General features: G+C 42.1%; 1 protein-coding gene across 1 annotated transcript in view; it reads left to right on the top strand.

Annotated features, from left to right (window-relative positions):
- CDH9 (cadherin 9) overlaps positions 1–17,886 on the top strand; it is a 212,072-nt gene that overhangs the window by 34,705 nt on the left and 159,481 nt on the right. Inside the window, exon 2 of the mRNA XM_056520966.1 lies at positions 13,316–13,601. Coding sequence (XP_056376941.1) covers positions 13,377–13,601 — 225 coding nt within the window. The 5' untranslated portion in view covers positions 13,316–13,376. The remainder of the gene's footprint in view (positions 1–13,315; positions 13,602–17,886) is intronic.

The raw sequence follows: 17,886 nt of genomic DNA, 5'->3' as shown, positions 1-17,886 counted from the left end.
GAAGCATAGGAACTGAGAAGTGTTCTGTGGTCACCACCTGCAGAACCACTCCTTTATTGGGGGTGTCTTGCTAATAATTGACTATCATTTCCACCTGTTGTCTGTTCCATTTGCACAACAGCATGTGAAATTGATTGTCAATCAGTGTTGCTTCTTTAACCCCTTAAGGGACGGGGGTTTTTCCGTTTTTGCATTTTCGTTTTTTGCTCCTTGCATTTAAAAAATCATAACTCTTTCAATTTTGCACCTAAAAATCCATATGATAGCTTATTTTTTGCGCCACCAATTCTACTTTGTAATGACATCAGTCATTTTGCCCAAAAATCTACGGTGAAACGGGAAAAAAAAATCATTGTGCAACAAAATTGAAAAAAAAAAACGCTGTTTTGTAACTTTTGGGGGCTTCCGTTTCTACGTAGTACATTTTTCGGTAAAAATGACACCTGATATTTATTCTGTAGGTCCATACGATTAAAATGATACCCTACTTATATAGGTTTGATTTTGTCAGACTTCTGGAAAAAATCATAACTACATGCAGGAGAATTAATACGTTTAAAATTGTCATCTTCTGACCCCTATAACTTTTTTATTTTTCCGTGTTTGGGGCGGTATGGGGGCTCATTTTTTGTGCCGTGATCTGAAGTTTTTAATGGTACCATTTTTACATTGATAGGACTTATTGATCGCTTCTTATTCATTTTGAAATGATATAAAAAGTGACCAAAAATGCACTATTTTGGACTTTGGAATTTTTTTGCGCGCACACCATTGACCGAGCGGTTTAATTAATTATATATTTTTATAATTCGGACATTTCCGCACGCGGTGATACCATATATGTTTATTTTTATTTTTATTTACACTGTGTTTTTTTTTTTTTTATTGGAAAAGGGGGGTGATTCAAACTTTTAATAGGGGAGGAGTTAAATGATCTTTATTCACTTTTTTTTTTTCACTTTTTTTTTGCAGTGTTATAGGTACCATAGGGACCTATAACACTGCACACACTGATCTCCTATGCTGATCACTGGTTTCTCATAAGAAACCAGTGATCAACGATTCTGCCGCATGACTGCTCATGCCTGGATCTCAGGCACTGAGCAGTCATTCGGCGATCGGACAGCGAGGAGGCAGGAAGGGGACCTCCCGCTGTCCCGTCAGCTGTTCGGGATGACGCGATTAGCCGCGGCTATCCCGAACAGCCCAACTGAGCTAGCCGGGAACTTTCACTTTTAGCCGCGCGGCTCAGCTCTGAGCGCGCAGCTAAAGGGTAAATAGCGTGCAGCGCCGCGATCGGCACTGCGCGCTATTAGAGGCGGGTCCCGGCTTCACTATGACGCCGGGCCCGCCGTGATATGACGCGGGGTTACTGTGTAACCCCGCGTTATATCAGAAGAGCAGGACCAAGAACGTACCGGTACGTCCTTGGTCCTTAAGGGGTTAATGGACAGTGTGATTTCACAGAAGTGTGATGGACTTGAAGTTACATTGTGTTTTTTAAGTGTTCCCTGTTTTTTGAGCAGTGTAGAAAGATAAATTGAGTTGGCAGATAAGATCCATTTGGCCCATCTAGTCTGCCCAATATTTTGAATACTATCAACAGTCCTTGTCTCTATCTTATATAAAGGATAGCCTTATGCCTATCCCATGCATGCTTAAAATCCTTCACTGTATTTGCAGCTACAACTTCTACTAGTAGGCTTATTCCATGCATCCACTACTCTGTCACTTAAAGGTGTATTCAGGGATTTTCTATTTAACTATGCTACAGGGGCTGTGTTAGTGTAGTGTCTGTACCTGTGTGTGATGGTGGTCTCGCAATTCTTCTGTGACCTTTGACCCAAAGTTTATTTTTATCAGCATACAAACAGCTTACAACATAGCCATTTAGCCTCGAGACAAGCATGGATCCTTCCTAAGCTTGTGTTAAGAGAAATAATTTATCACTTTGTGATGCCAGGGCGCCGCCATCCTATACACAGTCTGAGGTGGGAAACAGCTTCTCTTGGGCCAGACACGGGGAGTAAATGAACACACCAATGTCATGTTACGGATAACTGTCTTTACTGAGCTGGGTGCAGATGGAATTACACATACAGTTGGTATTGGGTGAGAGGATACACCGTAATACTTTGGGAGCCCTGTTGCCTTGCTAGGACTTGTGGTGCTTTCACCAAATGGATAACTACTGACTTGTAATAAGGGTAGATGAATTCTGGTAGGTAGGGTTTTGTCAAGCTTTTGAAGCCTTCTCCACATGAACTTATGCCGTACGGGTGATCCTTGCAGAATGACCAGATGAAGTGGATTTGAGCTAAGCTTCCTTAGAGCACACAACACACCTTACACCTTTACCACACTGTAACTCAGGAATAACTAGACCTGTGTGACTCTTCCCCTACTACACTATAAGGGTGATCATTTATAGGTTCCCATTGGCAGGCCAGGTCACATGGGGTTTACACTGCTCTCTCTTAACCTTAAGGACCCAGCCATTTTACACCTTAGGACCCGGCCATTTTTTGCACATCTAACCACTGTCATTTTAAACATTAATATCTCTGGAATGCTTTTAGTTATCATTCTGATTCCGAGATTGTTTTTTCGTGACATATTCTACTTTAACATAGTGGTAACATTTTGTGGTAACTTGCATCCTTTCTTGGTGAAAGTCCCAAAATTTGATGAAAAATTAGAAAATTTTGCATTTTTCTAACTTTGAAGCTCTCTGCTGGTAAGGAAAATGGATATTCCAAATATTTTTTTTATTCACATATACAATATGTCCACTTTATGTTTGCATCATAAAATTGATGTGTTTTTACTTTTGGAAGACACCAGAGGGCTTCAAATTTCAGCAGCAATTTTCCAATTTTTCACAAAATTTCCAAAATCACAATTTTTCAGGGGCCAGTTCAGGTTTGAAGTGGATTTGAAAGGTCTTCATCTTAGAAATACCCCACTAATGACCCCATTATAAAAACTGCATCCCCCAAAGTATTCAAAATGACATTCAGTCAGCGTTTTAACCCTTTAGGTGTTTCACAGGAATAGCAGCAAAGTGAAGGAGAAAATTCACAATCTTCATTTTTTACACTCACATGTTCTTGTAGACCCAATTTTTGAATTTTTACAAGGGGTAAAAGGAGAAAATATATATTTATATTTGTAGCCCAATTTCCCTCGAGTAAGCACATACCTCATATGTCTATGTAAAGTGTTCGGCGGGCGCAGAAGAGGGCTCAGAAGCGAAGGAGCGACAGGGGGATTTTGGAGAGTACGTTTTTCTGAATTGGTTTTTGGGGGGCAAGTTGCACTTAGGAAGCCCCTATGGTGTCAGAACAGCAAACAAAACCCACATGGCATACCATTTTGGAAACTAGACCCCTTGAGGAATGTAACAAGGAATAAAAGGAGCCTTAATACCCCACAGGTGTTTCACGACTTTTGCATATGTAAAAAAATAAAATAAAAAATGTCACTAAAATGTGTGTTTCACCCCAAATTTCAAATTTTTGCAAGGGTTAATCGCAGTAAATACCCCACAAAATTTGTAACCCCATCTCTTCTGAGTATGGAGGTACCCCATAAGTTTACCTGAAGTGCACTACGGGAGAACTGCAATGCTCAGAAGAGAAGGAGTCATATTTGGCTTTTTGAGAGCAAATTTTGCTCGGGGGCATGTCGCATTTAGGAAGCCCCTGTGGTGCCAGGACAGCAAAAAATACCCACATGGCCTACCATTTTGGAAACTAGACCCCTTGAGGAACGTAACAAGGAATAAAGTGATCCTTAATACCCCACAGGGGTTTCACGACTTTTGCATACGTAAAAACAAAATATTTTTTTTCACTAAAATGTGTGTTCCCCCCCCCAAATTTCACATTTTTGCAAGGGTTAATTAAGGTACCCCATAAATTGACCTGAAGCGCACTATGGGCGAACTACAATGCTCTGAAGAGGAGTCATATTTGGCTTTTTGAGAGCAAATTTTGCTCGGGGGCCATGTCACATTTAGGAAGCCCCTATGGTGCCAGGACAGCAAAATAACCCCCACATGGCATACCATTTTGGAAACTAGACCCCTTGAGGAACGTAACAAGGGGTACAGTGATCATTTACCCCCCACTGGTGTCTGTCAGATCTTTGGAACAGCGGGCTGTACAAAATTTTTAATTTGCATAGCCCACTGTTCCAAAGATCAGTCAGACACCAGTGGGGTGTAAATTCCCACTGCACCCCTCATTACATTCCGTGAGGGGTGTAGTTTCTGAAATGAGGTTTTTTATTTTTTTCTGCGTTTATCAAAACCGCTGTAAAAATCAGCCACCCCTGTGCAAATCACTTCAAATGTACATGGTGCACTCTCCCTTCTGGGCCTTGTTGTGCGCCCCCAGAGCACTTTGCGCCCACATATGGGGTATCTCTGTAGTCTGGAGAAATTGCATTGCAAATTTAGGGAGGCTTTTTTTCCCTTTTACCTCTTGTCAAAATGAAAATTTATTTTTTTACACTAACATGCTGGTGTAGACCCCAACTTCACCTTTTCATAAGGGGTGAAAGGAGAAAAAGCCCCCTAAAATTTGTTAAGCAATTTTTCCCGAGTACGGCGATACCCCATATGTGGCCCTAAAGTGTTGCCTTGAAATACGACAGGGCTCCGAAGTGAGAGCGCCATGTGCATTTGAGGCCTGAATTAGGGATTTGCATAGGGGTGGACATAGGGGTATTCTACGCCAGTGATTCCCAAACAGGGTGCCTCCAGCTGTTTCAAAACTCCCAGCATGCTTGGACAGTCAACGGCTGTCCGGCAATACTGGGAGTTGTTGTTTTGCAACAGCTGGAGGCTCCATTTTGAAAACAGTGGCGTACCAGACGTTTTTCATTTTTATTGGGGAGGGGGGCTGTGTAGGGGTATATGTAGTGTTTTTTACTTTTCATTTTATTTTGTGTTAGTGTAGTGTAGTGTTTTTAGGGTACAGTCACACGGGCAGGGGATTACAGCGAGTTTCCCGCAGCGAATTTGAGCTGCCGCGCAAAATTTGCTGCATCGCAAACTTGCCCCTGCCAATGTGAATGTACCCTGTGCAACCAGCTGTTGCAAAACTACAACTCCCAGCATGCACAGTCTATTAGTGCATGCTGGTAGTTATGGTTTTGCAACAGCTGGAGGCACACGGGTTGGGAAACAATGAGTTAGGAAACAGACAATGTTTCCCAACCAGTGTGCCTCCAGTTGTTGCAAAACAACAACTCCCAAACATTCTCAGGTATGCTTGAAGTAGCATGTTTGGAGTTGTAGTTTTGCAACATCTGGAGGACTACAGTTTGCAGACCACTAATACAGTGGTTCCCAATCTGTGCCCTTCCAGATGTTGCAAAACTACAACTCCCAGTATGCCAAAACTGTCCAGGCATGCTGGGAGTGGTAGTTCTGCAACATCTGAAGGGCCAGATGTTACAGAACTACAACTCCCAGCATGCCTGGACAGTAAGGGCATTCTGAGGATGTGTAGTTTTGCAACATCTGGAAGGACACAGTGGTCCCAAAACTGTGGACCTCCAGATGTTGCAAAACTGCAACTCCCAGCATGCTCAGACGCCAAGGGCTGTCTGGGCATGTTGGGAGTTGTAGTATACAGGGTCCCAATACAGCAATGCATGTCACTTTACGGCGACGTGCATTGCTATAAAGGGCCCGACCGCGGCTGAAGAGGAACTCACCTGTCGCTGCCGCCGCAGTCTTCATCGCCGGGATCCGGGTCTTCAGGGAAGAGGTAAGCACGTGTCCTCCAGTCTTCCTCCCGTCCTCTCCGGACTTCCTCCCCCCCCCCTGTGATTGGTCGGTTAGCTAACCGACGGATCGCAGGGGATAGGAGGAGGTGGCAGGCTTGCCACCTCGCTCTTAGCCTCCAGCATGGTCCTGGCTGTCTGTGACAACCGGGATCATGCAAAATTACCGGGCGGTCGGGTCCCAGAGACCCTATCAGCCCGGTATCGCCGCAGATCGCAGGGGCGATTTCCCCCGCGATTTGCGACAATCTCCGACATGGGGGGCCTACATGGCCCCCCTCGGCGTTTGCCCTGGATGCCTGCTGAAGCATTTCAGCAGGCATCCGCTTCCGATCTCTGCCCGGTGAGCGGCAGGGAACGGAATACGCCATGACGTACTCATACGTCATGGGTCCTTAAAGCCCAGGGTGCGGAGACGTATGCATACGTCATTGGTCCTTAAGGGATTAAGGGTACAGTAACACAGGAACAACATATATATAGAAATCAACAATAGAATGAATTAGAAAAATATATTACTTTTCAATAAAGTGCAAACATAATTGGTATAACAGTAAATTTCTGGTGGGCCCAACACCTTGTGCTGCAAAGCTGCCCAAAGCAGTCCAAAGCCCCAGGACAGCTACTGATGCTGGGACACCACATTACTGTCTGGCAGGTATGTACTAAAAATCACAATATGGTGGATAACCCCTTTAAGTATTAATTCCTAATATTATTGCAGAAATCTTTGTCCCTCTAATTTAAACGTATGTCATTTTGTGGTAGCTTTTCTTGTTTTAACCCCTTGCCGCAAAATTCTGTTCATAAACGGCACTGTGGCACGGCAGGGTTATGAAGCGAGGTCAAAAGCTGAGCTTGCATCATACCCGCATGGTCCCAGCTGCTATCAGCAGCCAGGACCCGTGCCTAATGCCAGACATCGCCGTTCAGGCAGATATCTGGCATTAACTCTTTAGACACAGCTATCAAAGTTGATCGCCATGTCTAAAGTGAAACTGAAAGCTTCCTGGTAGCTCAGTTGGGCTGATCGGGACCATTGCGGTGAAAATGTGATGTCCCTATCAGCTAGGACGCATCAGGAGGGTACCTTACCTGCCTCCTGCGCGTCTGATTGTTGATTGATTGCTCCAAGCCTGAAATCCAGCCGCCTATAACACTGATCAATGCAATGCAATGGCATTGATCAGTGTATTGAATCAATGTACTGCATGTTATAGTCCCTATGTCTATAGTCTATGGGAGCTATAACATTGTAAAAAAAAAAGTTACAAAAAGTTAATAAAGATGATTTAACCTCTTCCCTAATAAAAGTCTGAATCACCCCCCTTTTCCCATAAAAAAAAAACTGTAAATAAAACTATAAAAACTATAAAAATATATTGTTAATTAAACCGCATGGTCAATGGCGTACACGCAAAATAATTCCAAAGTCCAAAATAGTGTATTTTTGGTCACTTTTTATACCATAAAATATGAATAAAAAGCGATCAAAAATTCAGATGAAAACAAAAATGGTAATGGATAAAAACTTCAGATCACTTTAGCCCATGAAACGACGTCCATTGAGGGTGCACGGGGGTCTCCAAATGGCCGCTAGCAACATGCTAGGAACAGGTAATGCATTTTAAAGGTCATGGTACCATAACGTTATGAAGATTATTGTAGCATTGGTATTGTACACATATGGAGGATGAATTAAGATCTTATATGGTTAGGGGTGTCTGTACTTTTTGAGTTGTTTTGATAATCATGTAAAATGCTGTTTAATAATTTTTTGGGGATTTGACGGTATTGGAGTATATCCTTATTTGGTAGCAAGTGTAGGTTTATAGTCATGGTAGTTGTTACTATCCATTGGTAAATGAGTGTATATAATCTTTCCTAAAGAGAGTGTAGACACGGGTGTCAAACACAAGGCCTGCGGGCCGAATCCTGCCCGCCAGACCTCGTCATGTGGCCTGCGTAGCCGCCGCCGGCCGTCAGCCTTCACCAACGTCTGCCCTCTAGCGATCCTCCTTCGGTCCTCCTGGTCCTCTGCCTTTATGGTTGTACGCACGGGACGGGGCCTGGTAAGTGACCGGCAGCGCGTTATCTTCTTCTCTTCCGCGTTCCGGTCACCGCTCGACCGGTCCTGGCACCTACTGCTATGGTCCATAGGCCATAGCAGTAGATTGTGACCCCGGGCCGGAGGAGCGGTGACCGGATAACAGTGGGGGCAGCACACAGACATACAGCCTCCAGCCATACACTGTATATGGCTGGAGGCTGTATGTCTGTGGGGAGAGAGGGAGGGGGTGCTGCCAACCTAATGTGGGGGGAACTTTACTGCTAACTAATGTGGGGGAACATGCTGCCAACTAATGTGAGGGAACATGCTGCCTACCTAATGTGGGGGGAACTATACTGCCTACCTAATGTGGGGGGAACTATACTGCCAACCTAATGTGGGGGAACATGCTGCCTACTAATGTGGAGGAACATGCTGCCTACCTAATGTGGGGGAACTATACTGCCTACCTAATGTGGGGGGAACTATACTGCCAACCTAATGTGGGGGGAACTATACTGCCAACCTAATGTGGGGGGAACTATACTGCCTACCTAATGTGGGGGGAACTATACTGCCAACCTAATGTGGGGAAACATGCTGCCAACTAATGTGGCCGAACATGCTGCCTACCTAATGTGGGGGGAACTATACTGCCTACCTAATGTGGGGGGAACTATACTGCCAACCTAATGTGGGGGGAACTATACTGCCAACCTAATGTGGGGGGAACTATACTGCCAACCTAATGTAGGGGAACATGCTGCCAACTAATGTGGGGGAACATGCTGCCTACCTGTAACGGTCCGGACAGGTAACTGAAGGTGGATCCACTGGACCAGAGCAGTGATGACGTGGGCCGTACCCAGGGAACGGAATCTAAGGAGCTACTGGTCTTCACCAGGGCCCGCCGCAAAGCGGGATGGTCTTGCTGCGGCAGGTAGCCTCCAGGTCGTTCCACCAGAGAGCGACTCGACTCCTCTGGTTGCTGAGATATGCGCGGTACAGGAGGAACAGGCAGAAGCCTAGTTGAACGTAGCGAAGGTCAGGGCAGGCGGCACAGGATCAGAAGCGGTAGTCACTAGCAACAGGTCAAGGCAGGCATCACGGGTTTAGAGGCGGAGGTCACAGGCAAGGGTTGACAACAGGCAGGGAACACTATAATGATATGGAACGCTTTCTCTCGGCACGAGGCACAAATATCTGGCGAGGGCAGGAAGGGGCTGGAAACCTTTATTAGAACAGAGAGGGCCAGGCACCAATCAATGTTGCGCTGGCCCTTTAAATTTCATGAAGCCGGCACGCGCGCAGGGAGGCAGAGGCAGTGTATGTGGACATGGGATGCGGCGTGTGTGCGGGGACTGGCCGCCACACTAACCGCATCCCCGACGAAGGAGACCCTGCGCTCCCGGTCAGCGTGTCTGACCGGGGCAGAGACAGCGAGCGCTCCGATCCAGAGGAGGAGACCGGAGCGCTCACTGTTACACTACCTAATGTGGGGGGAACTATACTGCCTACCTAATGTGGGGGGAACTATACTGTCAACCTAATGTGGGGGAACATGCTGCCTACTAATGTGGGGGAACATGCTGCCTACCTAATGTGGGGGGTACTGTACATTGCGGTAGGAGGGGTAGTCTTATATGGCGAGTATATCCCAAACTCTACATTTTAACTGTAAAAGTTGGGGGTCGTCTTATACACCCAGTCGTCTTATACGCCGGCATACACGGTATGTGGGGGGGAGGGGTCCTACAGATACAACCGACCCTTTGAGGGTGACCAAACTGCTGATGCGGCCCCCGATGAATTTGAGTTTGACACCCCTGGTGTAGGTGATATATGCTCTGTGACATTGTATGCCTACCTTTATGTCTTCTAAAATAATGTGCTAATAATAGTGTTGAGCGGCATAGGCCATATTCGAATTCGCAAATATTTGCGAATATATGGACGAATATTCGTCATATATTCGCGAATATTCGCATGTTCGTAATATTCTCGTTTTATTTTCGCATATGCAAAAATGTGCGTATGCGAAAATTAACATATGCAAAAGTTAACATATGCGAAAATTACCATAAGCAAAAATTAGCATATGCGAAAATTAGCATACGCAAATTCGCACACCAGTCTCACACAGTAGTATTAGAGCCTTCTTTACACCACACAAGCTGGAAGCAGAGAAGGATCACTGTGATGTGTACTGTGAAAAAAAAACAAAAAACAATATTCGGAATTACGAATATATAGTGCTATATTCGCAAATATTTGCGAATTCGTGAATATGCGATATTCGCGAATAAAATTTTCATTGCGAATATTCGGAGCAACACTAGTCATTACCAATAGTAACTACATATGAAAAGACTCTGCTGGGCGCTGCCAGCCTATCATGTGCTGAACAATAATTAGAACCGTCGGCTCATTTCTAGTGTTGCTCGCGAATATTCTTTTTATTTTTATTTTTTTTCACAGTACACACGACTGTGATCATCCCTCTCTGCTTCCAGCTAGTGTGGTGTAAAGAAGGCTCTAATGCTACTGTGTGAGACTGGCGTGCGGATTTTCGCAGATGCGAAAATTTGAATATGCTTATTTTCGCATATGCAAATTTTCGCTTATCCTAATTTTTGTATATGCTAATAAATATAAAACACGAATATTACGAATATGCGAATTTTGCGAATATATGACGAATATTCATCCATATATTCGCAAAATATCGCAAATTCGAATATGACCTATGCCGCTCAACAGTAGTAATGACCATTTTTCTTTGGCCAATTTTAGTTTAGGTGTTGGCTTACACAGGCACTATATTTTGGTGGTTTTTATTATACCCAATAAAAGTTAAGTATTAGGCACACCTCCTCTTTTTAGCACCTATTAGTTGTTCTTATGATTTTTTTGATCTCGTATGCTGAGGCGAGACATTGCGCTACTTGGTTGGGACGCAGAATCATACATTCGCATTGCGTTTAATATCTTATGCTATCCAACCCACAGACAATATTAAATTCCATCATGCCCCCTCATCACCAACAACTAAGTATTCGTCCATGTTCACTAGGTGTTCACAAGGTGGATTGTCCACACGGACATTCTACTGAAGCAGAGTCCCATTGATTTTAATGAGTTTCTGCTGCACTGTGTACTTGGCAAAATTCCCGTGGCAGAAATCCCAATTCTGGCGTCTACAGAAAAAATATTCTTGTTTATTCTATTTGCTTGGGAATTGTCATCTATAGAGAAGGTGCATTTCTGAGTGGTTTTCGCGTGGCATGTTATGCCAACACCCACGGTCTGCATAATTTCCACCTGGAAATTTTAGAAATTCCGCCATGTGAACATAGTCTTACTCTAAAATGCTATGAAGACATTCATCACCTTGGACATAAAAAAACAGAGTTCGATATTTTTGCAACAGATTGGGAAGATATATTGACGGGTTAAATGTTAAAAATAACAGATCATCTGTGTGAACAACTACATTGTATCATGCTTGTGATGTAAGAATTTTAGTTGACATGTTAGTTCCAAATAAAGAATGCAAATTAAGAATGAGAATACATTCACATGCTGCAGATTTGATGCAGATATTCTGACATTTGCAAGCTTAATTATTCTACATACATACTTTTTTTTTTATCTCAATAGTCTTCTCCATTGCCGACATATAAGTGTTTTTTTTTTTTATTATGAAAATGAGGCTCAATTGCCAGAGATATATTCCCCAGCAAACCAAGAGCCCAGCATGCCAAGGAGATGGATTGGACATGGGCTATTGTTGTTCTTGGGAACGGCCATGTGCACTTCAACTTAATTTGCATAATAACCATAAGGCTTTTATCTCAGTGATGGAGAAGACTATTGAAATGAAAAAAAGTTTGCTGGAATCATGATGACTAGCCTTTTTTAGCAATGCGCTTATTTACACCCATGCTTTCCTTAGGACAGGTTTGTTTTAAAGGGGTACTCCGGTGCTAAGACATCTTATCCCCTATCCAAAGGATAGGGATAAGATGTCAGATCTCCAGGGTCCCGCTGCTGGGAACCCCGGGATCTACCATGCAGCACCCACCATTAGTGACTTCCAGAACTGCTGGAGGTCCTCAGGCTGAGTCCATCTCGACCACGAGGACGGAGCATAGTGACGTCACGGCTCCGCCCCCGTGTGCCATCATGCTCCGCCCCCTCAATGCAAGTCTATTGAAGGGGTGTGACAGCTGTCACGCCCCCTCCCATAGGCTTGCATTGAGGGGGCGGAGCATGACATAACATGGGGGCGGAGCTGTGACGTCACTATGCTCCATCCCTGTGATCGCCAGTAATCAGACCCGGAGCGAGCGAACACGCTCCCGGGACTGATTCTAACTGGGTGCGGCGTGGAAGATCACGGGAGTCCCCAATGGCGGGACCCCCCGCGATCAGGCATCTTATCCCCTATCCTTTGGAGAGGGGATAAGATGTCTTAGCGCCAGAGTACCCCTTTAAGTAGAGAAATTGTTCTGTAGCCTTTACCTGCCTTATATATGTTTGCAGGAATGAGATGGGTCATGTTTTTTGGAAATATGTGTGAGCCTGTTAAATTCAAAATGTTCTTGCCAGATATTTTCTACATTTATTATTACATGCATAGTATTGTTGTCTGCATGAATATAGGTTTCCTTTGAAATTGTCCTTGGGGAGTGAATGGAAAGCTTCACTATTTTATTTCATTTTTTTAAAGGGGACATTTTAGTATTTTGGTGTTCATGAGTAGTTTCTAGGTAGCAGATCTGGGACAGGAGATTTGTAATAGTTGAAATACATTTGCTCTTATAGTTAGTCCCAACTAACAACCCACTTGTTTACTTCCCAAAGAATATATGGGTCCATGTTTTTTTTTTTTGGTGAAACAAAGTTCCTTCACATTCTGTAACATTGCATTGAGTAATGAAGCACTGAGTATCCACTTCAGAGGGAGAATAGGGGTCGAGAGGGATACCATTATCGATATGAGGGCATGTTCATAGTCAAAGAGCATAGTAGATAGAGGTTTTAATGTTTTATGGAAAAGTAATTAAGCCTAAAGTACATGTCAAGGACTAGTGATTAAAAGCAAAAATCCTTATTAGAAAAGGAAGAGTAGAAACCACAAATCGTACTGTTTATTATGTTTAGTTCAACCATAGTTTATTTTTATTTAATTTTTTTACATAGAAACAAAACAGAAAAAAAAATAGTGTTGTATTGAATAGACAGCCATACAAAAAAATGATAATTTAGGATAAAATGAAACTTTTGGTGTGGGAGATTAATAGAAATAAAGATTTATCTTTTTTTTAAATTAATCCTAATGTTATGAAATATTGCTCTGTCATTATAATTATAATTTATTATACATTTTGAAAATAAATTGTTTATATTGTATTTTTTATGATTTATGCATTTATTTACTTGCTTTTGCTTTTTGCTTTTTTACAGAACCTGGTTTTTGAGACAAAAATATTTTAGCCAAGAATTTTCAAGTGTTTACCAGCAAATCATGAAGGCATGTTACAATTTGTCTTTGATAATGTGCACAAATTTGATATTTATGGCACATACAACACCTGTGAATAAAACAACCATGGAATATACTCACCGTAACAAACGTAGCTTATTTCAAGATGGAATAAAAGTGCTGCAGCGTAAAAAGCGGGGATGGATGTGGAATCAATTTTTTTTGCTTGAAGAGTATACTGGTTCAGACACACAGTATGTTGGGAAGGTAAGTTTTACAAGATAATGCACATAAACATAAATCTGAAGATGGTTATTCTTATAATAGTGATTTTAATATTATATTGATTTTACTTTGATGGGTGATAATTCTGAAGACATTGGGAATTCCATTCTTATTTATAACAGTACAGGCAACATTTGTATCAAACAATCTGTAAATCACTATAACCTAAATTGTTGCTTAAATGGGTACTCCGCCCCTAGACATCTTATCCCCTATCCAAAGAATTGAGAATAAGATGTATGATCACGGTGTCCGGCCACTTTGACTGCCCAAGATCTCCGGGCCGGCACCGCTGCAGTCTGAACATGGAATCTTGGGGCTTCCATGTTTGTGACGTCACACCATTCAAGTCTAAGGGAGGGGGAGTGGGGATACGTCATGAAGATGGAAGCCATGAGCTTTTGTATTCAGAACGCTGCAGTGCCGGCCTGATTGCAGGGGACACATGAATGTGGGTGGCATGACTTCACGACCACAGACACCCTAAGCCAGCGTACTGAACATAATGTTCAGAATCCCGGGGCACCATCCCAGAGATAATGGGGGTCCAGTAGCTGGATGGGAAATAAGATGTCTAGGGGCAGAATACCCCTTTAAGTGTTTTAAAACAACATTTTTAAAATTGTACTGTATGACAGAAGAATAATAGCAGTTTAACTGTTCTCTGATCCTTTTTTAATTTTTTTTATCTAAACATTATCAAGACTAAATCTAAACAATATAAAATTTTATCTAGCCAAATTCTAAATTTAATTCAAGCAAACAAAGAGAGATGCTGGATTGACACCACTGTCAGATAGGGTTAAATTCACATTTGGAAGGGGTGCAGCTAATGCAAATGATGTGCACATATATTCCCCTTTGATGGGATGCTCTAAAGTACAGTCTTTGCAACAAAATCTCATGTAGAAGAAATTAAAATGACACAAACCATCTGTAGAACTTATATCTTTATTAACTTCTTTGAATTACAAAAAATGCAGCAGGCAGCTGCGTGGAGACAGACAGGGAAGTTGCAATCAGCGACAGCTGTGTCAGGCATCACTACACTCTTTCTGGTGACGCTTGGCAATGCTTAAGATAGCTGTGGCTAACTGCCACTTCCCTGTCAGCTCCCCGCTTTAGTTATTGTAATGTCCTACAGGTGAGTGCTGTTTTTATTTCTTCTACATTTGGGTTTAAATTTAATGTAAGCTTTGTCTTTCTCAAACATTTTAGAATCCTTGACCACTGTTGGAAGAAATTACCTTTTTATTTTCAAAGCTAAACATTTTAAAAACTTCTATAAAACACAATTGGCGAATTTTTTTACAGCCCTCAGCATCTCCAGAATTTCAACTATATTGATAGTTTAGGGGTTCCCACCGATCAAAAACAATATGTCCTCTAAATGAACGGAGTGGTAGTGAGCATGCGTAGACAGCACTCCATTATTTATCAATGGGGCTTGCAAACATTGCTTATTGCTGAGCTCCAGGCTAGTGTTTAATTTCTCCCCAACCTTTTCCTCTTTCATAATGTCATCTTTTGTGTGAAGGGACTTAGTCAATCCTGCCACAAAATTATCCCCCAGAATATTAATTTGCCACCCACATGCTTCTCAGTTGGGATAGTGTTCGTTGGCTTACAAGCATCCCTCTTTCACCTTCATGCATAACTATGGTCATATTGGCAAAATGATTCCATTTCTGTTTCATTAGACCAGAATTTTGTCCCCAAACTATTGCAAACTGTGGGCTAAAATTTTAGTAGCTGTTTATGAGCAATGGCTTTTAGGTTATATCAATATTGGGCCCATTTAACAGTTGAAGTAGATACTTTTGTACCCATTTCCTCCAGCATCTTTACAAAGGTGTTTCTCATTGTTCTTGAACAGATTTGTAATATTCTCACCAAAGTATGTTCATCTGTTTAAAATTGAATGTTTCGTTTCAGAATGCTCTTATGACTATGTGGTCCATGGTGGTTAAACTTGCATATTATGTTTGAACAGATGAACATGGTACCATTCAGTCTTCGACAATTACTCCCAAGGGTGCAACACACTCATAGAGGCCCACAATATTTTTTTATGATGTTTTGGATGATTCCTTTTGACCTTTTTCCTTGATGTCAAATAAAGGGGCACAGAGGCATTGAAAGTATACCTTAAAATACTGCAAGAATCTCCTAAAGCCATGATATCATTTTTTATTTTATTTCTCTTACTATAAATGAAATTATCTGTAAACATTTGTTTAAAAAATTGCTTGTGTCATGTACAGAGTATAGCTAAATCTATAGTGTTGTTTTACATGGAATCTGGGGAAGGGATTTATTAATTTAATGACTTCAACCCAAGTGCATGTAAACTTATGACTTCATTTGTATTTTATCTGCAAAACAAAATCCCAGAACAAGGTCAATTTCACATAAGTATATGCTTTGGCATTTAAAATAGAGATCTATGTAATCATTAACCTAATCCACATTTCCTCCATATGAAACTCATGTTTGCACTCAAGTCAAGTGTTTTGAATAGCTAAAGTGGATGTGTATTAATGTGAAATTAGTTATTTGGAATAAAAAAGTTTATTTAATTACATTTTCCACTTCTGAAGCCACACTTATGCTGAATAGTTCTGACAGGATTTTACAATTGAGTTAATATTAACTTAATGGGTACAGTAACTGCATTTTAATTAAAATTGTTCAAACCGCTGATGGCTTCATTGTCTTAGGCTGGGTTCACACATATCTAGTGATTTAGTTCACACATATCTAGTGTTATCCAGCCTAAGGCTATGTTCACACAGGTAAATGTCTGCACGGAAAATTTCCACACAGACATTCACTCAACAGCAGGGCGCCGGCAGAACATGTCAGTGCTAGGACTGCTCAGAAATAGTCTGTATCATTAACGTGTAGACATGTCTATTCGTTCTGTGGACCCCAGAATAGGGATTTCCACAGCAGAAATATATACTGCAGAAAAACTGCCATGTGCACCATGCAACAGAATCCCATTGATATCAATGGGACTCTGCTGCTGCGGGATCTCAGTTCGGAATTCTAATGCAGAATTCCGCATACAACAGATAGAGGGGGCTTAGTTAAAATATGTACTCATAATATAATGCCTGGGTGCTACCAAAAGGGTATCTAAACCACAACAATGAACCTTAGAAACAAGCAAACACCTCACACACAAGCAGCACACCAAAAGAACAATATTGTCATGTTCAAAAAAAAATACAAAATGGTATTATACATAAATGATCATAAGAAATATATACAGACAGACATTAAACACAAAAAAAAACACAAATAGTTTGGGTAACCCTAATACTAGAGGGGGCCAAAAACACACCCTGTATACAATGTCCTGAGTAAGTACAACACTCTCCACCTTAAAAACAATATTATTAATAAGTGTGGCATCTGGAGAATAAGTAAATAATATGGACAATCAATAGTCAATAAAGCCACACAAGAGAACAATCTGCACTAAAAATAGACCCGGTGACAAGTATAGAAAGTAGGTGTTTGAGGTGTTTGCTTGTTTCTAAGGATTAACATATCCTGAAAGTGACCACAACTAATGCCACAACTGATGATGTGGTGTGTCAGTTGGCATCAGTTGTCTAGGATCTGGCGATCATTGTTTGTGTATGGTGGATGGAGGAGTGTTGTAAGATGCATTCCCCATGTCCTGTCCATGTGGTGTGTCCAACAATCTGGCGTCCTAAGTATGGTGCTGAATGAATGTGAACTGTCTCTTTCACAGGAATAGGATCAGTTCTACCATTAGTTTCCCTCCAGAGCTTTTCTACAGCACCGAATTGAAATGCCACCAGATTGCCAGATACATGTGAAGGGGGCCTAAGAATTGCAATGTAAATGCCTGTTCCTCTAAGTGTACATGTTTACTGGGAAAACAGAGGTGACAGGTTTTCATCAAAACTTTATTTAAATTTCGCCTTGTGCTGACAAGCAGAGATGGGCGAATCAAAGCTGGCGAAGTTGAATTTGTTCTGAATTTCATGAAAAATTAGATTCTGAACTAATCCAACATTCCTCGTGCTTCGTGGTAACAAATAGCTTCATTCACAAAATTTTGTGCTGGCCGGGGGGGCTAAAATGGCAGCTACACTGGGAAGGTGGGAAAGTGGGTAGGCAAGATCACCTAATCACATGGTGGCATGCAGCCTATCAGCAGCCAGCCCAGTAATATCAAAGCCCTATATATTCATCAGCCATTGCCAAAGACGGGCATTTCCGAGAGCAG

Source organism: Hyla sarda, chromosome 5 (genome assembly GCF_029499605.1).
Source record: "Hyla sarda isolate aHylSar1 chromosome 5, aHylSar1.hap1, whole genome shotgun sequence".
Classification (NCBI taxonomy): Eukaryota; Metazoa; Chordata; class Amphibia; order Anura; family Hylidae; genus Hyla; species Hyla sarda.
Note: the sequence above shows the minus strand (reverse complement) of the source record. Positions and strands in the feature narration are given on the sequence as shown.